The 22,208-nt window shown below is 41.6% G+C and overlaps 1 protein-coding gene across 1 annotated transcript in view; it reads left to right on the top strand.

Moving 5' to 3' along the window:
* FBXL17 (F-box and leucine rich repeat protein 17) overlaps positions 1-22,208 on the top strand; it is a gene marked incomplete at its 5' end in the record, with an annotated part of 503,150 nt that overhangs the window by 459,679 nt on the left and 21,263 nt on the right. Inside the window, one exon of the mRNA XM_019531720.1 lies at positions 9,861-10,003. Coding sequence (XP_019387265.1) covers positions 9,861-10,003 — 143 coding nt within the window. The remainder of the gene's footprint in view (positions 1-9,860; positions 10,004-22,208) is intronic.

Below are 22,208 nucleotides of genomic sequence, written 5' to 3'. Positions count from 1 at the left end.
TGGTTCTGCAGCCATGCTGTGCTTTGCCCCTAGGATGGCCTCATGTCTTTCTAGCCACACCTTGATGGAAATATAAATAAATAGGAAGGCTGCCCATAGACCTCTGTGTAGCTCTGGTTCCACCAATCCCCCACTAGAGTCCCTGGCACCCTACTAATCCTCACTGGTTTCAGGCCCCTGGCTGGGCCTCTGTAGTGCCTAACAGGGCACACAAAGCCTTCAGGGCTAATTGCATAGCTCCAAATTCTCCCCTTTACCACGCCCCATGCCTTGCAGGTATTGCAAGTATGTTGTTCCCTCTGTTAGGGCTTGGCTTCCTCAGCCTCTGCCCCTTTAACCTCACTAGTCCTTCTAGCCTGGGCCTCCTGAATCGGCCCTGGCTTTGAGGCACTAGGTTTGTTTGTCCCTTCGAGTCACCGAGCTCCTGGCTCCTGTATGCCGGGCCCCTGGTCCCTCTCTGGCTCTGGGCTCAGTAAGGGCTCAAGCCCTGAGCATATCTCTGGCAGGGCTCAAGGCAGTCGAGTTCCTCTTGGACAATAATGCAGCCTCTTTACCTCCCCTTCCAGCCTCATCCTGAACCACCAGTGAAAACAGTAATATAAACACAAGCCCCTGGTCTCTGACATAAATAACACTGGAAGCAGTCCTCTGATCCTTTAAGAGGCAAACCTTTAACTCGAGTATAGCATGCCTTCCTGTTCCTGTAGGAACACAGTCAGCCCAGCATCCCTGAGTGGCTTCCCTGGGCAGGAGCTCCTTCTCTGCGGTAGCCAGGGAGTGACTCCCTGCCAGCCCCAGTTTATATGATCCCAGGGCCATACCTATTTCTGCTCAGCTGACTGCTTGCAGGTGTCTGCTGACTGCCTCATTTTGCCCTGCTGCCCTGGCAACTGGCAGCTGCCTGCCCTGTAGTGCTCCCTGGCTGGGCTGCCTTTATCTGTAACACCCTTTCTAACTGGGCTTTTCTTGTCCAGTCCTTGTTGTGCAACATTGGTCTCTATTGTCTCTCCAGAACTTTTGTCCATTTATGTTTTAAATAACTCAAGCACTGAGATTTCTACCAGGTCCTTTGGGAGAGCAGTCAAGTAGCATTAGCTGTCAGAAAATTTTCTTAATATTCAGTCTATATTTTCCCTTGTTCTTTTTCATCCTATTATTTCTAGTGATTTTCTCTCAAACCATCCAAAACACTTTTTTTGCCCTTCTTTTTCTTTAAGCCTTTCAGTTGCTTGTAGAAAATCATCATAGCTCCTTTAATAGTCTCTTAGCATTTCTTATACATACTGTAAATATAATGTAATGTCAGACACTATAAGAAGAAAAAATGTACCTGGTACTCTTGGGTGGGTGGGTGGATTGATTTCTATTTGACGTATTAAACAGTGAGCTTAAAAATTTTAAAGTCTAATTTTTGTCTCTTTAAAGGTTTTTACTATTAACAATAGATTGAATTTAATAATAAACCAATATCAGGTTGCTTTTAAATGAACACATACATATTTATAGTGCTGTGGTTTTCTATGTGATGTCAATCATGATCAGTTTTTTGAGCTGTCTCTCTCCAGTCCTGACCAGTGGATAGCTAAATTCAGTGCCTGTTGCATATGCAATGTATTACATGATGGAAGGAAGTGAGTAGTAGCACAATTGGATCCCATAGAGGTTTATATTCACTTAAATTAAGCTAGGTCTTGTTTAGGTAGGAATACTGTACTATAGACTGCCAGCTACATTTTTGCAAACTTGTTTCTTTAATGATATCTAATTCAGCTTAATTCAGTACACTTTCAGACAATTTTGATACTTTAATAAATGATACAGAGGATAGAGAGTTCTTTCATTTTATATGAGGTAACTGCATTAAAATTAAGATAAACCTGGGAACATTTATCAGTTATATAGGAATTATCCTGAGCACTATTTCTCTAAAGTTAGGAATTTAGAGTAAAAAAATTAGTTTAAAATCGTTACAAACATATTAAAATATGGAAATGCAGTATTAAGACATGCTAATACTTTAATTCTGCCCTGTGGTGACACCATACAGTAATCACATGCCCTAGATTAAGGTATCTTAGTGTGTTTGACACCACATTGAATTATTTTTATAATAAATTTATTTTTTATTTGAAGCTAGCAGCATCCTTTCAGCACTCAGTTAAAGCTAACTCTTACATTAATCAAGAGACATATATAAATTCATTGTATACTGAAAGAGTAAGTGCTGTAATTTTAATGTATGCTCTGTTTTTCATCTATAACAAAGAAGTTGAATCATAGAAAATCAGGGTTGGAAGGAACATTACGAGGTCATCTAGTCTGACCCCCTGCTCAAAGCAGACCATCCCCGACTAAATCACCCCAGCTAATGCTTTGTCTAGCCTGATCTTAAAAACCTCCAAGGATGGAGACTACACAACCTCTCTGGGTAATCTATTCCAGTGTTTTACTACCCTCCTAGTGAGAGAGTTTTTCCTAATATCTAACCTAAACTTTCCTTGCTGCATTTTGAGAGCGTTGTTCCTTGTTTTGTCATCTGCCACCACTGAAAACAATCCAGCTCCATCCTCTTCAAAACTACCTTTCAGGTACTTGAAGGCTGCTATTGAGTCCCCCCTCAGTCTTCCCTTCTCCAAACTAAAAACACCCAGTTACCTTAGCCTCTCCTCATAAGTCATGTGCCTCAGCACCCTAACCATTTTCGTTGCTCTCTGCTGGACTCTCTTCAATTTGTCTATAATCTTTCCATAGTGGGGGGCCCAAAACTGGACACAGTACTCCAATGTGGCCTCACAAGTGCTGAATAGAGGGGCATAATCACTTCCCTTGATCTACTGGCAACACACCTACCAATGTGTAGTCCAGTATGCTGCTAGCCTTCTTCACAACAAAGGCACACAATTTTCAGTGTATTGTCCACTGTAACCACCAAGTCCTTTTCTAAAGAGCTGCTGCTTAGCCAGTCAGCCGGTAGTAGTGCATGGGGTGTTCCGTCCTAAGTGCAAGACTTTGCACTTCTCATTACTGAACCTCATAAGATTTCTTTTGGTCCAATCTTTAAATTTGTTGAGGTCTCTCTGAATCCTAGCCCTACCCTCTAGTGTATCTATTACTCTTCCCAGCTTGGTGTCATCTGCAGACTTGCTGAAGGTGCACTCTGTGCCAGCTACCAGGTTGTTGATGAAGATATTAAACAAAACCAGCCCCAGGACTGACCCCTGGGGCACACCACTTGATACCGGCTGCCAACTAGACATTGGGCCATTGACTACTACCCTCTGAGCCCAATGATCCAGCGAGTTTTCTATCCACCGTCTAGTCCATTCATCCAGCCTGTACTTCCTTAGCTTGCTTGTGAGAATGTTGTGGGAGACTGTATCAAAAGCCTTGCTAAAGTCAAGGTATATCACACCCACTGGTCTCCCCATATCTACAAAGCCAGTCATTTCATCATAAAATGCAATCAAGTTGGTCAGCCATGACATGCCCTTGGTGAATCCATGCTGTACTGCAAAATTCAACTCGATGTTAATTATGGAACTACAACTGATTCCTATCTTTTTATGTTAAAATAGGGAAACTAGGAAATTAATATACAGAAAAGAAAAACCCATAGGAGTGAGAGGTTAATGAGTTAGTAAGTGAGATGTTAGTGTTATATGCATAGTGGATGCATAGGAGAGGTCTCCACAATAGAGGCCTTAATGCAGGGGCGGGCAATTATTTTGGGCAGAGGGCGGCTGACTGAGTTTTGGAAAGCCATTGGGGGCCCCATGACAGGCAGCCCAGGGAAGATTAATATTAATTTTCTAAATTTTTTAGGAGCCCCACGGGCCGGATATAATGGCCTGACAGGCCGAATCCGGTCCTTGGGCTGCATTTTGCCCACCCCTGACTTAATGCATAGGTTTCCGGTGGCCTCTGCTGTGTGATGTGATGTGAGCAGTTGAGGGGGCAGGTTGGAAGATGGACTGCAAAGTTCACACTTATTTGAATAGATGCTTCTGGCTACAACCCCTATATGGGACAGAGTTGGAAGCAGTTCACCAACCATCTCAGGATATCCTGTATCATTAGTAACTGTCATATGCTGAACCACTCTAGCAAGCTGAAGAGCTTTGTTCTCACTGGCTTCACTGACAGCAGAAAGGTCTCACTACCTCCCTGCATCAGGTTAAAAAATAGTTGGCTCTGATGATATTTAAATTGCAATCATTTGGTGTAATAATTAGCATATAATTAATCTAAGTGGAGAACACAGATTAACAGAGTTAATGTTTTGCAGTCCTTTTTTAAACTAGAAAAGTTGTACCAGTTTAACTAAATTAATTTCAAATCATATATAGCTAAACTGGTTCAAGCCCTTAATGTAACATGCATTTAAACTAAATAACTAAGAGTAATTATCTCAACATAGCTCAGGTCCTAGAAGGTAATTTTCCAAGTACAGCTAGAGGCTTTATGCCTTCTCCTCTTTTTACATAGGAATAACCTCCATTCAGTTTGTTTCCACTCCATTTAACATGGTACTAATGCAAAGAACCTTAATTTGAACCCTTTCTGTGCCAAAATACAGGGCCCTTATGGAATAAAAAAGAATAAAAACTGGTCAAAATATAAAAGGATTTTAAGAGACGTGAGTCACAAAAGAGAGCATTATTTCTTTTTGTTTATTCTTCTGTTTTCCAGCTGCTTTTGTTTTCTCTCTCTTCCTGTCATTGCTATACCTTCATTGTCACTCCTTTTTGGAGCCTTGGTCTCTTTGATAGTGAAATGAACCAGATTCTGCATTCATAGTTGTGTTAGGAGTATCCAGGTCAGCCTTATTTTTGAAAAGGCGAGTCTGTTAAGTTATCTAGTCTGTTAAAATACTGCCCTGCTTACCAAGAGTTTGGTTTTTGAAAGCAGACTGACAGGAACAAGGTATTAAGCAGTATAAACATTGTGCTTGTTAAAACTGGTGACTAACTGACAACTTAAGGAGAAAAAGGCTTTTAATTCCTGACATTTAAATTTTTAGATTTTTTATTTAGCTTAAAATTAAGTGGTCATAAAAATAATAATTTTCTTCAGTGAGTATAGTAACTTGTCGTCTCTTAGATTCATTAGAGAATGTGAATGTTCCTTGCATTTGTCATAGCTATACCTACAGATCCAGCTCAGATCAGCACACCGTTATGGTGTGCACTATACCTCTAGGACAAAATAGTTCATGCCTTGAGACTTTACAATTAAATAAACAGTATGGACCATGTTTATCACGGCTCAAAGAGATGAACAGATTTGCCCAAAAGTCATGCAGCAAGTCAGAGGCAGTCAGGCTAAGAACTTAAGTCATCTTATTCTCAGTCCATGCTATGTCCACTATTCAATATTAGCTCAGAAGAGCTTTTAAAAATTAGGCAAGAATTTTAAACAACTTTGAGATGAGATGGTTCTGAGAGCAGAGATTGAAACTCAGGTCTTCTTAGGGCAGTGTCGAACTGCTAAAACAATGGCACACTTCCTCTTGCTTGCTCCTAGCATGGTTAATGCATATTCCAAAAGATAGTTGTTGGCAAAAAATGGAAACAACCGTGGTGGGGACTGAAACCCAAAGTGGGGACTGAAAAACATGCTCGTTTTTGCTTGTTCTCCTGCTGGCCACAGGAATTGTGCACTCTGAGCTGCCCCACGTGCCAGATGATTGTTTTCTTACTCATCAAAGACTAGCACATTAGCCAGTTTGCCAGGCCTGAAAACATTGCATTCTGTAGAAATAACTGAAATTTTACACTGACGAAATTTGTTCACTTTTAAAAAGTGTGAAAATATTAGGTGGGGAGGGGTGGCTCTTATTTAAAACAACAGCATCCTGAACAGCACGCTGCTTTGAATCATGGAGAATTTTGAAAGATCCATTTGTACTTTTCCTATTAATATTGATGTAATCGTAGTGCCCAAAATAATATTCTAGTTACTGTGCAGACAGACAGGAATAAAATGCATGTTCTGATTAAGAAAAAATAAATGACTCCAGGGTGACTGGAGAGTTAAGTAATGACAGTGCAGTCTAATAATAATGCGTGTTGAGCTGACTTTATGAAGATGTCCTTGTTCTTCCCGTGTCTGGGTGCTGTTGATTATTCTGTTTAAGTCTAGTGTATTAATTTGTAAAAAGTTACATACCTAAAAATTAAGTGCAGGAGGAACATATCATCCATACATACACAGTAAGAGTCAAGCAGCATCAGGGTCTCAGAAGTTACTAAGAGGCATAGACCTTTTCACTGGGCAAAAAGAAGCAAAAATATTTTAATTATTATGTTGAAAAGTCCTATGGAATTTAACAGGAACTAAACCAATACATTTCCATAGAAAGTAATTAAGATTTTACTCTAAAAACTATGTAATCAGATTTAAAAACTCCAAAAAGACTCAAAGCACAAACTGAAACACTGAATATAAAAATCATATTTCTTTCTGAAACTGTTTATTATTATTGTAAACCCCACCTTGGATTCCTATCACTGAAAGAGAGAGAGCGAGGATAGGTTTCTGTACTCTTTTCCAGTTTCTTTACTTTGTTTTTGACAGTACTTTGGATGAGGTTATCTGCTATGCCTGTAAGGTGGCTTTAAGCCATCTTTGTGCCTTCCTGAGTCCAGGTTGCTGCAGGAGCTGAAGAGGGCTCAGGTACAATTTAGACTTTGGAGCATGTCCAAGTTGCATCAACTTTCACCAGCTACCCCATGAGCCTCAGCATTGCATGCTGCAATTGAGCCCCTGACACACCCTCATTCTAAGTCTTGGAGATCTCCAAATGTAGCCTTGTATCTGTTTGCCGTAGGGGAATTCTTCCCAAGCCAGATCCAAGGCTTTTTAGGGCCTTCTATGCCATTCTGGCTGCCTAACCAGATGAAAAAGTTTCTTCAGCTGAGAGGGAATTTTTTTTGTAAAAGTATAACAGAAGGGAGACTGTTACCTTACAAAAATCAGCAGGGAGAATCAAGAGTGGGTACAGTACCTGAAAATAGTTTTGACTATTTTTCTTTAAGATTATATTCCAAGTGGCTAATACCCCCTTTAATCTTACATATATCCCTTCTCTTGTACTGTACACCAAGCTGTAGAATTGTGTAGAGAATTGTATTTCTGCGATAACATTCTCTAGGTTGCTTTAAAATGCCGCAGAAAAGGTTATATTCTATATTCCATCCTATCTGGCTTTTCATAAGGATGACATGTAAAAGAAGCTCAGCAGAGAAATATAACAAAGCTGTAGATTGTCTCGTCTTTCCATCACTGCCAATAGTCATCGGTGCATTTTTGGAATAGTAGGAGGCGTTGCCTAGAGCAGTGTTGGGAATGCAGCGTGGGATGGAGACTTTCCCACGTTTCCACAAAACTGTCTTCATGTACCTGACATAAGACATGTAGCATAAGCAATGCCAGTCAAGGGATTACATTTCTGTTTTTTCCTTTGGTGAACAGAAAACTAGAATGTATTTGGGCTTCTTTCTCTGATGTTGAACTGCAAGTCCAGATGAGCATCCATAGGTTAGTCGATTGCCAATTTATCCTGGAAGTCCTCACTATTACCTGCCAGGAGCACGTGTCTCAGCAAGACCATTCCTAATTCAGGTGGTGTCCCTCCTTTCCCTCTTCTTCTATCTGTTGCTGTGCTCTAGTCCAGTGGTTTTCAACCTGATTTGTAAACATTGATGGCCAGTCCTGACCCGGTGCCTCTCACTCCCACCCTGCTGCCCCCACACCCAGGCTCCAGCCCCCGGTATGTAGGGCAGAAGGTGGGTGTGTGGGGAGGAGGTGGGATGTGTGTGGGCACGGGAAGCCCCAAGCAGCCCCTTGCCCCCTTGACAGCCTGCAAGAGAAAAGCTGCTGTTTCCCACATGTTTCTCCTTTAAAGAAGAATCCATTTTTAAAGTTTGCTGGCGACCCTTTCATTTATACTTGTGACCCACTTTTGGGTCATGATCCACAGGTTGAGAAACACTGCTCTAGTCAGCTGCTTTCCGAAGAGTTTAACTGAAGGATTTGATTTTCTAGAGGAAATTTCTGCAGTACTATTAGAGCTGGGATGCACAAGTCAGCTGCTAGACACATCCCTCCCTATCTGTTCAGCTTCACAATCACTGAACTATGGACTAGGTCTCGATGTTGAACAGAGCCTCGCCATACGTTTTTCCCTGCATTATGTGAACTGTGAAAAAGTGACCGTTCCCCCATAGGCCTCTGGATTCACAAACAGGATAACAAGGCATTGTAAATATCCTCACTTACCCAAGTTCTTTGTCTGGCCCAATTCTGACTTCCATTGTGGTCTGTGAGCCTCTTATTTCTTTTTCAAAGTGATTTTTTCAGCTCCTTAAATTCTGCAGCTCCTTTCTCTTACCAAGATCCAGTTTAATCAAAGCTTTCCTGGTCCTTTTGTTCTGTTCCTAATTTCCTTGTGTCTGTGAAATTATTAATATGTGAAAAGGATCCAAATTATGTCTAGTAGAGACCATATATCTGTTGCAGCCTGTTCAGACTCAGTTTCCAAAGTCTCCCTCTGTCTGGTCTTGGGAGGAGGCAAGCTGAAATCCTATCTCACAATGCCCTCACAAAGGTGGCCTTTAAGAAAAATTCAGAATATGCTCTCATCTTTTACATATTTGTATAGCAGAGAGTGATGCACCCATAATAAAGTATATCAAGAAACTTAACTTGCAAGTGAAGTAGTAGTAAGGGAATGTAGAACACCACTGTCTCACAGTACTATTCACAAAAACACTTTAGTTATTACAATACTATAGAAATTTAAAACTACATATTTGAAAACATGCAGATATTATAGCATCAATCTATGACATAGTTTAACAAAATCCTGCCACGAAACTTTACTAAAAAATTAACCCTGGGCACAGCACAATAGTAAAATGCATGACTATTATTACAGCATATATAGATAGATAGATAGATCTATATCTATATGGATATAGATATAGCTATAGATAGATATATAGACTTACGTATGATAGATAGATAGATAGATTATGGACATCAAAGGTGATCTTAAGTCATACTGTTACAGAATTCTTAATTCACGTGAAAGATTATCAGCAATCTGTGAGGTTGTTTATTTTTTTAATATTGCTTGTTTTATTGACACAGAAAACATCCTGCTAGTCTCTGAATTTTCCTTGTAGCATATTTTTGTCCAATTGACAGCACAGCAATAGGTTCATAAATGTAATGTAATCCCTGAGATGTTTTCTCATGAGAGTCAGATAGAATTGTCTTTTGTTCTGTAGTTGTTTCATCAATTGATTGATCCTTCAGAAAAAACATTCTTCAGGAGAATCTATACCATTCTGCTAACTGATCTCTGGAAACATGGGATGGCTAATATAGTGGGATATTTGATGATTTTTTCAACTCTCTGTAAATAAAGTTATGCTTTAGAAGGGAGAAGCTGCAAAACCTGAACCTGAGTTAAGTTACTATATTTATTTTAATTACTTGACTATATTCTATAACTCATGGCAAAATTTCTAATTAATTGTAGGAAATTCACCATAATTCACTTTCTTCTGATGGAAAGCAATTGGGTAAAAATTAAATTCAGCAGTATGTCTAATTATGCATATAAACTATTGCTATGGAACAGGCTGTATCCCTTTTATACCATACAAGACATTTCTCAAAGGTAAAACATGAGATTTATTAGTGAAAGCCACATGTGGGGCAGAACACTTGGTAAGGATTATTCTAAGTTTAGTTCCCTACAATTTTTGGTTTCATTTTTTATTTTGTATGGATATGTATGTGTGCTTTTCCATTCTACTATTGACTTATGTACATTTTCATATTTTTTGTAGCTCTGATAGCCATTGGACGATACAGCATGACAATAGAGACGGTGGATGTTGGGTGGTGTAAAGAAATCACAGACCACGGAGCCACCCAAATTGCACAAAGCAGCAAGTCTCTCAGATATTTAGGGCTGATGAGATGTGATAAGGTAAGTGGCTTCTGTGTGAAATGGTGTCTGCTCGTGTGTATAGAGAATGTGTGAGAGAGGCACTCCTACTTTTTCTTGTAAAAGGTCTTTGTCTGGCAGCATTGTGAAATGTCTTACAGCATGCTGTATTCACATGTTTAAGACATTATCCAGTAAAAAGGAGAGCATGATACTCTCTTACTGACCTGGATTTTCAGAGTACATCTTGAAGGCTATTGAGTCTGAGGAGCTAACTTAAATTGCACAGAAACTATCCTTTTCTTCTTTGGGGTTTCATCATTCCTGGCAGTATATGATTGGTGTGCCATATCATTAATATGACAGTCTGTTTTGTCTTTAAAAAAAAAGAAGTACAGGTAAAGTAAAAATGTTACATTGTTCCTTTCAACACACAATGTTTTCTGTAGCTCCACACTTTGGATCACAAATCACCTTGGTGAAAATACATGAGCAGATAATATGTCTATCAAGATAATTATAGAGATAATAATCCACGGAGAAATTAAATTTATGCATGGTTGAAAAATGCACTCACCTGAAGGTATTTTAAAACTGCCAATGAACAGTACTTTTTTCTCACTGAACATAAACTGTAAAGACTCTCTCCTTAAAAATATTCTAACTTGTAATTTTATAGTTATCTGAAGGGATTGTATAGAAGATATGAACTTTCTTCTTAAATTTGGGTATAGGCAGGTTAACCTCATAGCATGTCGGCTGGGGGGCCTTTACGAAAAAGAGAGATGTGGGATTAGTCTGTGTTAGAGCTAATGAGTTTTCACATCAGGAGGCCCTGACTCAACATTTCAGTTTGGGGTACCAGCCTGAAAAATAGGCACATTGATCAGAGGGCAGATTGACAAAAATGCAAGAGCATTCATGGCTTAATTATCTTCAGGGCCTCAATTAAAATGTATATTGCTGTATATAAATAATATATTCCTTATATCCATTTACAAATATTAATTTTGAAAGAATGCAACAGACTGTTTCAGCTGTATTCAATTCTTATTTTTTAAACAGATTTTTTGTCCATATTAGCCTCAATAAAATACTGTCAGGAATAATATCAGTGATTCCTAGTTATCCAAAAACATTCTTTTCTTCTATGTTTATTTTTTCCTCCTCTTTTTAGCTCCATTTTCTAAAGAGAGCAAACAGGGAAATATAGTTAAAACATCTATGAACACAGAGAATGCATGTGCTGTTCAACTTTGTAAAAATGCTCAAAAAATCAGCCTTTTATCACTTTAAACAGGTATTTGCCTAAAATACTTGGCCCTCCGTGTTGTGAAGCCTCAGTACATACTCACACAGGGCTGGTGAATATGGGCTGAGGTTCTCTGAACGGCCTAGAAGCTAGTTTACCTGTGACCCCAAAGCACTCTACTTTCTACTGCCTGATATAAACCTGCTGTTCCGTTTTCCCAACCTAGCTGGAAGAAAAGCGAGTTGTAACCTGGCCCCAGCCCATTGCTGGGACCCCATCTCCTTCCCCTCATATAAAGGTTAAAGGATTACTGCTAGAAAAGTATTGTTCCTTCATGTGTCTGTTCCACGTTTTCTGAGGCCACTTATACTCTGTAATCTTCCCAAGTCCACTAGTGGTTCTCTCAAGCCCACCGTGTTTTCACCTGTACTGGAAGCAGTGTAGCCACATCTGTGTGACACAAGAAGTAAGTTACTTAGCCCTGCTGAATGATAGCCTCCCCCATCCTAATAGGGTAGGCCACAACTGCCTCCATTTCAAGATCAGTCGCATGGACTACCCCAGCGTACTCGAATGGACTTAAGTCTATTTCCAATTCCAGTTCCTTACAGAAGTGAATCCCTGTGTGGAACTGAATACCTGCACTGGACACCTGAGGTGCTCCAGTTTACACCTATCCTCATCACCTCTCCATGAGGGTAAGGCATAATACTACAGTAAAAGAAAAAATCCTTCCAGTCGCATGAAAAAGCAATGTGTTGCATACTGCTAATTGTAACTCATACTTCTTGGTCTTATTGTGATCCCTAATCTACTGATTAGGAAAGAGCAAGGTATAAATACTATTCCCACTCCCCACTCTCCAAAAGCTTCACCCTGGCACCACTTCAACCCGGTTCCTGGGCAAGAATGCCTCTTAACCTCCTTTACCCTGAAGGAGAGAGGGGCTTTAAAGGAGTTATGACTTTTTTCCCTCTGTCAGTGAAACCAAAGCCCTCCTTCCCCTGAATAGAAGCTGCAGTGATCATATTCTCAGACAACTCCCAGTTAAGAGGACAGATTCCAGAGGCTTCCAAACAGAGAGGAGATTCCCATGAGTCCTTGAAGCTTGAGATCTCTGAACTCAAATATCCAAGGGGACTGGCAGGGATTGTGTCTTTTACAACCTCCTATGAACCAAATTGCAGAGTTCCTGAACCTAACTGGATAAAATTCCTAATTGGATACAAGTGTTAAAAACCCATTACATACCACACCAGTGCTTTGAGTTCACTGGGACGCATTTCCCTTATGGAAGGCAGTGAGGGGCAAAAGTATTTCAGTTAGCAATACTGGTCACGTATAGACATTCAAAAAGCCAGGGGAGGAATCAATAAGTGGTTTTCTGTAAGCAGCCTAATTTAGATGGGGAGCAAACAAAATACACGTTTGTTCTTGGGGATTGGTGGAGGGTGTGCAGGCAGCCTGTGCTGACTGAGGCTCACAGGTGGGGGGTGCTCCTGCATGCCTCCCAGCATGCCCTATAGGCTCCCTGGGTTGTTGGAGATGACCAAGTGCCCAGGCCATCCCTGACTGGCTGCCAGGCATGGGCAACCAGGCCTCCAACCCCATGCCATCTCACCGCAGACCCTCTTTTGTGCCTTGCCCTGAGGCTTTGAGAAGATCCGTGGAGTGCACGCACTCCTTCATGAACTACATGTGCGTCCATGTCATAGCCTGATTGAACCCTACCATGGTGCCCCACTACCCAAGCACACAGATGTAGGAGTTTGTCACCCTGCACGACTATCAAAGAAAGGTGCCAGACATCATGCACAGTCATCTGGATGTGTTATGGCAGCTGGTTGCCATGGGATACAGCTTCCTGCCCCCAAGTCAACAGCTGGCTGTCCTGCATGGTGCCATCTACTGTACTCTGTGCCCACCAGGCATCCTGGGCCAATGATTTCCAAGTGGCTGATGAGAACATTGCCACCCATGGCACCATGGATGCCAGGGTGCTCTGGCACAACTTCCAGACCACTGAATGTCCCCTGCCCCAGGACTCATTCTTTCTGTATGGGGTTCTTCACCTCATGACACTTGTCCAGCCTTGTGCCCGCCTCATATGACAAAACTGAGCCCAGGGGCTGCCCATCCTTGCCACAGCTGAGGCACTCCCCAGCAGCGGGACCCAGGCCAAAGGAGAGATTGCAGGGAGTGGAAAACCTTCTTCCAGGCATCCCACCTGGTAAATGAATGAGCAGGTAGGCTCTGATGCTAATCACTGTCCCAGTGATGGCCTGGCCTGGCGTGTTGGTGGGCTGAGCTCTCCCCCTACCACTTCCAAGCATTCCTGAACTGTGCTGGGACTCCCCTGGAACTGCTTGGGGTGCCTGTGTACACAGGGTGACCATGAGGGCTAGGGGGATGCAGATTGGCTCAGGGAGGAAACCAGTATCTAGGACAGAACTGCTCTTGGGCCCTAGGCACCACTCCCCTTGCCCAGTGCCAACCGCCAGAGTAGGCCCTGCCAGGAGCCTTTCTGCTCTGCCATAGCACAGGTCACCGTCACATTCACACCACTTCTTCTGTCCCAGTCCACCTCCCATTCCTCCATCTCCCAGTCAGAACATGGTGGGGGCCATTTCCCTCTGCCCAGCAACCAGGGGTCCCTCACATAGGACTCCTGTTCCTGTCACCCCTGGGAAGACTCCCTGGAGCAGGGCATGACATGCCATTAGGGGCAGGGCAGCAGCCTCACCTACCACCTCCAGTCTGGAGGGCTACAGGCTCTCTGTGGGAAGTAGCATTGGCACCAATCAAGGATATCATAAATGACCACAAAGTGTCTAGGACCCTGTCCATAAATTGCCTCTGGAACTGGAATTCTGCCAGCTCCACAGGTTGCCTACTAAAAGCAGGTGGCCATCTCAAGCCCCCGTTCCTGCACCTCGGCAGCCCAGGTATAGGTATACCCCAAGCTAAGCATGTTTCCTCTCCACATCTGGAGCTTTCCATGGTCTGGAGCAGTGCCTGTGGGGTCTCAGCATTCATGAATGGATGAGGGTCCTGCTGTGAGGGGTTGCGTGGATGGATGGAAGGAATTCTGGGTGTTTCTAGGTGAAGGTCCCAGCATGTAGCTTTCCCTCTCACTCCAGCTAAATGTGGCACCTGCTCCATAGTTACTGGGGCTCCAGTGGCCCAAACCACCCCCATGACCTAGAACTTTCCAGGGACTTCTATCAGATGCCCCATGACTGACAACACTCCACACCCTGACCTGGAAATTTCCAGTGTCCTGTATCTGCAACACCAAGACAGCTGGCCACACCCCACATGTTTTCAGGAACATCTGCCTGCTTGCTCCAGTTTGAATGCTCAGTTCCTTTCCCCTGCCCCCTGCTCCTCCCCACCCCTTACCACCACAAGTATGTAGCTCCGAGCCAAAAAATCCTTTCAGTACACCAGATGCACGCAGCCCAGGTACCCGCTAGTAGTGGCCAAACTGCAGAGGTCACAGTGTTACCTCCATGCAGGCCCGTTCTCAGTGTTCGGCCCCTGACCATTCTGACCTACCAGAGGCAAACTGCCTGCCCTGCTTCTCCTCTGGAGCATGGAGATATCTATGTTGAGGGCTGGGTCACAGAGTGCCTGGCTCTCTGAGATGTGTATGGGTGCCAGGGTTGGGGTCCATGGGCCTGTGCTCAAGTGCAGGGGTTCTCCTGGTTTCAGCGTTGGGGTCTGCATGTATATTATAGGGTGTTTTATGACAGGGTGTTGGTGGTACAGGGGCACAGCCTGGGGACTCAGGTACCTAGGTCCTGGGGCTTATGCAGGGGACACAGATGTCTCCATAACCCCTGCTAACTGTTGGTGGCTGATGTCTGGCTGGTGGTAAGAGGCAGGGCTCAGAAGAAGGGCTGTGTTTGCTTGGCACTGGGACAGCCTGGTGCCAGGACTGCTAGGCACTTGGTTGGAGTGGTCAAATGCCAGCACGCTTCTCCTCCCTCAAGGCAGGTTGGGATTCTGGAGGCCAGTGATCTAACTTGAATCAATAGGGAAACAGTACAAAATTTTGATGCACTGGTATAACCTAAATTAATCTGAACTGAGTATACCTCACTCTAGGTCCATCTTAGACCACTGATGCCATTTTTAGGCTTTTCGTTGTGCACTGAATTTATGTATAGTCTTAGATCAATTTCCTCTCTTAGACCGATCTATATGTAATGTCTGTATGAGCTAAAAAAGGAAACACAGTTATAAAACTAGAAATAACGTTGTGCAACCTCAGTTTTCCAGTTTCAGGGTGGGGTAAAGTTGTTTTTGACGCTGACTCCACTTAACCTCCTATACTTTAGTGTTTGTTTGAGCCAATTAAAGAAAACTCAGTGCGAGTTTCCTTCGATGAATTGGGTAACACTATGTACTTAGGAATGGTTCATAGGTTTACTTGACCTTGAGAATTAGATCTGACTCTGAATCACCTGATCCATTTTACATACATTTATGTTGTGGATTTAGTTAAAACACTTTGTACAGTCAAGGATCTTATAAGAACAGTATGTTTATCCTGTCTTCAGCTGCTATAGACAATTGGTAATGATGATTATGAAACAGGTGCAACTACACCATCAATCAAACCATGTATATTATACAGTCTGTATTCCTATAATTAGAAGTTTATTTTTCACAGTTTCTTACAAAAAATGTACACTATCCTTGTGTTGGCCGTGGGAAATGACTGAACAGGAAGGAGCACACATCTTTGAGAAAGCTCCAGGGCAGATTGAAAAAACAATGTTCGCATTTAATAAAAAAATGCATGCTGGGTAACCAGAACTTGATGAGAAATGAATTAGTGTTGCATTGGCAAGCATAGTGGTAGTAGGAGTAGCACTGGAAACCATTTTGCTTTGGTTGGTGGAAAATTAGCAGCCTCAGGAGGAATAACTAAGTGTTCTTGAAATTTAAGTGTTGAAAAGCAATACAGAATTGGCAACTATAAGATGCCAGCATCTTTTCCACAACAGTTTAATAGAGAAATTATAGAAAAAAATCACTTCTTTCACTTTTCCTCCTCCAGTTTCATGCAGAACTAATTTTTTTTCCAACGGCTGCCAATATCCGGCACATCATTGAAAGGAATTCTTGGAGGACTTATTTGCATTTCTGTCTGATTGGAATCCTTGTGATGATATTATTGAGAGCTTACAGTTAGGAAAAAGTGAAAAGATTTGCTCCTTATGTCCAGCCCTCTTCTTCCAAAATCTTGATTGTTATTATAATACTAGGTAGCTGTAGTATGTACCGTCTTTTTAGGAATTGCTGTGCATTCAAGAAAAAAGCACTTAAACCTAAGTTACATAAGGAACATATAAATAGATTTTAAATGGTTACCACTAAAATACTCTTTATGACCAAATCTCCTTGGAATTTCTTTGATATGCAGTTGACATAAATTAGAATTACACAGGCGTCAAGGGTCCTTCCAGAAAAGATCAGAGAGGCTGCAGGGCTGGGTAAAGGCAGGCTCTGTTTGATTCCATTGATTATCTAACTGCCTTCAGGCAATGGGTCTCAGTAGAGGCAGAGAGTTATTGATCCACACCGTGAAAATAATCAAATTAATTCATTTCTCATCATGCTGCCATTGCCATGACCTTTTTTTATCCATGTGTCTGCCTTCTGACATGCACAGCACAAGAGCAAAATGTTCACTGCTTTAAAATAAATGTCATTATTTTCACAAGGCTCATGAGAAATGCCAGTTTTAACACCAAATCTTCGTAATGAGAGAAGCTAAATTGGGGTTCTGTGTATTACATTGTAGCATTTTAAACCCTCATTGTTTAAACACCAGAGTTTATCATTTTGTTAAATCAGTATGAGAATAAAGTTGAAGGTCAATAAGAAAACTTCAGATGTTTTCAAAACCATGAAGAGTATAATATTCTAGCTCTTGATTTTTGCTTGGACAAAAAATTGTCAGGTTAATGAAATGGTATTCAACAGAAATACATATTTTAGGAAGGAGGCTACTGGTGGCATTAACAAACTGATACAGACAAGTCTTGATAAGTTGGTAGATATTGAAAATAGAAATTTCTTCAGGTGTGGTAAGATAACAGAGAATAGTGGAATTTGTTGGACGTGATTATAGTTTACCACATATAGGTCCAATTTTTAAAAGCACAAAAATTACTTGGGCATCTAGGGCTCCTGGAGACATGCAGTGAGGCTGTTTTCACACGTTGTTAATCCAGTGCATTGGAGCAGATTTGATTGAGTCTGCTGGTGTGCAGAAATTAACATGCTCCAGCAGCCTTCAGCATTGCGTGTATCAAGTGTCCCCGTGATGAAAAATGGTGGCAAGGCACTTTAAACTAAAGCTTGTTGGATGAGCTTTAGCTCAAAGCACCCCACTGCCATTTTTCAGTATGAGGACACTGATACATATGACACCCGGGCACTTTTAATTAGCACAGCTCGCTAATTAAAGCGTTCCCCCCGCCGCACCCTTGAAGCACATCTATAAATGTCCCTAATTCCAATGTTCAAGCATAACTTTAGAATCTAAGTGCCATTAACTGTCAATGAGAGAGAAGTTTCTAAGGGTACTTATGCGTGTGCTCAGGGGTTGATGATGGTGGAGCACATTTTAATTAGAGTTCTTGGAGAACCGCTCTAATTAAAATTCTGCAGCATCATATGTATTAAGCCCCCACACATTTAAAAATGGCTGTGGGATGCTTTAGTAAAAATTAAATGATCTTTAGTAGAAATGCTGATTGAATGAGCTTTAGTAAAAATGCCCCCGTGGCCATTTTTAAACTTTCAAGAACAATGCTAGAGCATTCTAATTAGAACTCAGAGCAGACCTGATTAGTTGAGTCTGCTCTGATACGTTCTAATTAGAATGCATTAGAGCATATGTATAGGTACCCTAAGTGCCTAAGACCACATTCTCAAAGGCATTTAGGCATCTGTAAAGGAGTTAGGCATCTAAATACCTTGAAGATCTAGGCCTAAGTCCCTCTTGAAAATGGAACTAAGGCACCAAAGTCACTTACATACTTCTAAAAAAACCACCTCCCTACATCTTTTACTTTATGAGTAAAAATTCAATTACAAATAGGTGCAAAACAAAACAAATGCCTGACGGGTGAAGAGTCCGCACAAAATTCATCATAACACCTCCTCCTCTTAGCTTTTCCATAGGCAGAGTGACTGAGAGGATCCAAAGAGTGTGCAGAGACCTAAAAAAGGTCTCTGTGCCACCCTCAAATAGTCCAGCAAGAGAAGAAATGGGTGAAGGCAAGAGATAGAAATTGAGTCCACACTTACAGGATACATATAATATACATGTAGGTAAAACTTACCATATAGGAGCAGAATTGGGTACAAAAACAATTCTGTCCCAGAGTCAGGAATTCTGTAGTGGACAGGTTGCATCATACCCCATTCTGTGCCCTATGGGACCTAGTGAAAGAATCCATCCTCTCTTCTTCTGTAGAGTTTACCATGAGAACTACTTGGGCTTTATATTTATAAATTAGAGTTGTACAAAACGGGCCATATTCTACTCAGATTTGGATTTGGCCTGAATGGGGGACAGTGAGTCAATTCGTTGATTTAGATCACTGTCCCAATTTGACTTGACCGAATCCAAATCTAAAGGTTTGATGCTGGATTCAGCCATAGACACAGCTTTAAATGTTTTTTCTACATACCTCGAGGTACCAGGTATGCCTTACGAATGCTGCAGTGGTCGGGCAGATTGAGCATCCCACAGGAGTGCGGGGCGGGGGGAGGCAATGTGCTTGGCAGCGAAACTGGAAGTGGACTGGAAGTACTTCCAGGTCTGCTGCTGAGTGTACAGGGCCCCCCCTCTCTCCATGCCTACCCGGCTCAGCGATTGGCTGTGGGGGGACCCTGAGTGCCCCCCCAGAACCAGGAAGCACCAGTCACCAAACTGGGGGGAGGCATGGAGTGCCCCCAGCACGCTCCTTGGCAGACCCAGAAGTGGACTGGAGGTGCTTCTGGTCCACTTCCATGTCTGCTGCTGAGCATGCTGGGGACACCCCACCCCATGCTCCTGTGGGGCACTCCATCCGCCCCACCATCTCAGCATTCATGAGCCACCTGGTATCTTGAGGTATGTAGAATAAACATTTAAAGCTGTGCCTATGTCCAAATCATCAAATCTTTCTGAATCTCTCTGAATTGATTCAGGGAGTTCTGATCCGATTTGGAGAGATTAAAGGGTCTTCTGATTTGATTCACATTTGGAGATTTGGCCACTGAATTGGGACGGATTTCCACCAAACTGAATCAGCAACCAAAGCTTCGCACAGCCCTAATATGCATGTAGGTGAATTTTACCCATATTTTGCAATCTGTGTTGAAGATATAATCTTCATCTACCTGAGTCCTAAATATATTAGGTCAGATTCTGCCTCCTGGCATGATCTCTCCACCGTTCTGGAAACAAAAAAGAGATCTTGGTAGAGAAGTGCCCAGCTTATCTGTCATCTTCGTATAGGGATCCTTCCTGAGCATGCAACAGCTAAGTTGGCTTTAAACCAGCTAAGAAAGTCCCTTTGGAATTGTTGCCACTCAATATACATTTAAGTTTTACTCCGTTATATCATGAGGCACAGGCCTAGTTAGCCCCAGAACCACAGAGTTACAGTAGGATCATTGCAATCCCAGCCCCAGTCCAGCCCCAGTGAATACTGGATGGGGCATAGAATCTGATCCACGTTCTACTCTTTCAGTGGAACTTGGATATAGTGTCACAAGGAACTGTTAAACACAGCATTTTTATACCTCTTATAGCAGCTCCTTACACTCAGAGTCCAAATGTTATTTGTTCTTGCCTTGCCTACCTCTGGTATTTTGTGCTCCTGCATTCGATCCCACATCCTTTTTGAAGCAGTAGTAGATGGGAGAGGACTGTTGTTTCCCAGAAAAGCAATGGCAATATTTTAGTTCCCACTTATTTCCCCCCAAAAAATGAAAGCAGAAGGTGTATTTTCCCTCCTGCAGGAGGGGTGGGAAGGTGGAAGGTAGAGACTCCTTAGTACAGTGATTATCAACAAGGATGCCACAGAATGCCGTGCAAGGTTAACACTAATAGGTGTGCAAATAGAATTCACGAGGTAACCAGAGATTTCTAACAGGAATCCAAAGTGTTAAAAATGTTCTAACCTGTTGTGGTCTTTGGAATGGAAGAAGTGCTCTATTATTTTTCTATAATCAAAAAAATAGTGAAAACTAAGGGTTGGCATTTTCTGAGGGTTGCTTTGAGTCTAACAAGGGGTGTCATCAGTAAAGCAGGGTTGAGAACCACTGTCTTAACCCCAGAGGAGAGGCCTGGGCCCTGTGTGCTCTTGTTTTCTTGCTGCACAGAATACTGCTTCAGATAGTAATGGTGAACCCCTACCACAGCGGTTGTCTTTCATTCAACAGCATGTATAGATGATTTCATGCTTATCTTGAGCTATTATACCAAGGTGTCTGCAGACTCAGACAGACATTGCTGCATTGGCTAGACTCAGTTCACCCCATGTGAGTTGGACGTTTAAAACCATCAGTTAGGGGAGCTTAACACTCCATTTCCACTAGCATATAATTATATAACAAAATCTGCAGCTCTCAAATTAATTTTCCCCCACACAATCCTTTAAGTTTGTTTCTGTAACAAGCTCCTTCATAAATAAGTTTAGTCTAGTAGTAAACAATTCCCAAAATATTTCAAATTGAAGACAATCAGACAAATGAGATAACATTTTGTAGATTAAAACTTTCATTGCTGGAACTCATTTTAAGTGATTTTCTTCCAATTCTTCAGTCTGCTTTACACTGTTCCAAACAAGCTTTAGCTAAATGCAATCTGAACTCTTCACCTTTCTTGGAAAACTCTTGAATAATGTCTAGGAAACAATGAATAAATGCTATGTCAGTTTTGCTGACTGACAGCTTGGTTAGCGGGACAATCTGTCAAAATAATCTTCAGTTACTGGCCTCAGGTTTCCTAACACATATTCTTATAACTCAGGAGCCTGCCAAGTCTTGTAGTGGTGTTTACATGGTTATCAGCAATGCCACAGTTAAAATGCAGGAAACACTTCTTGGGCAAATACAACATTGAGAAACTAGGATGCCTGGTAATAATGACAGAATTCAGCACTTCAAATCATGGTTGACTCTGAAATGAGGTGAAATTAACAGGGTTGGCATGGAATTGATGTATCAGCTTCTGTTATTGAATTTACCATGATTTGTGTGCCTCGCTATCTCTTTTCAGGATTTTTTTTAATTTTAAAAAATTGCGGCTTCTTTTCAGTAGCAAATCTTCATGATATGTTGTAACTTACTCCAGAGAACCTTCTTCGATCAATTGCAAAAATATATGTATTATCATACTTTGAGATTTTAGGTCACACAAGTCGTCAGTCTATACAACAGCCAAAAAAACTATTAAAACATTGTCATTGCATTGTAAAGCACTGTACTTATAGAGAAAAAGAAAGATCAAGATGAGCCTAAAAATTAAAATGGTTGGCTTTAAAACCACACATGCTTCCAAACAAAATCAGTAGGTGTGTTGAGAAGTCATATATAATTTACCATTCTATTCCTTTATTAGGTCTTTATATAAGAGCATTTAAAAGTTATGCCATATTTGAACTGCAGATACTTTGAAAATTATCACTATTTGATGAACACATTTGACAATTCAGAACAGAAAAGATTTTCCCCTATTATACAAAGTAGTAAGTATGGTTGGCAACATTTTTCTCCCTGTTCTCCCTGGGCTCCTGGTCTATTTTAATTTGTACAGATAACTTTTAAAATTAGGTGAGTAAAAGGGATATAAAATATAAGGCACAAGTAGTAGGCCTTCACATTTTCAAATGTGCTAATAAACATTAACCAGGAATACTTCACAATCCCTGACAAATTTCTGCCATTTTTCTTTAAAAAGAAAAAAAAAAGACAGTTCAT

Source organism: Crocodylus porosus, unplaced genomic scaffold (genome assembly GCF_001723895.1).
Source record: "Crocodylus porosus isolate Cpor-Errol unplaced genomic scaffold, CroPor_comp1, whole genome shotgun sequence".
In the NCBI taxonomy this organism is placed as follows: domain Eukaryota; kingdom Metazoa; phylum Chordata; order Crocodylia; family Crocodylidae; genus Crocodylus; species Crocodylus porosus.
The sequence above is the reverse complement of the archived record's forward strand: the minus strand, read 5'-3'. Positions and strand labels throughout refer to the sequence as shown.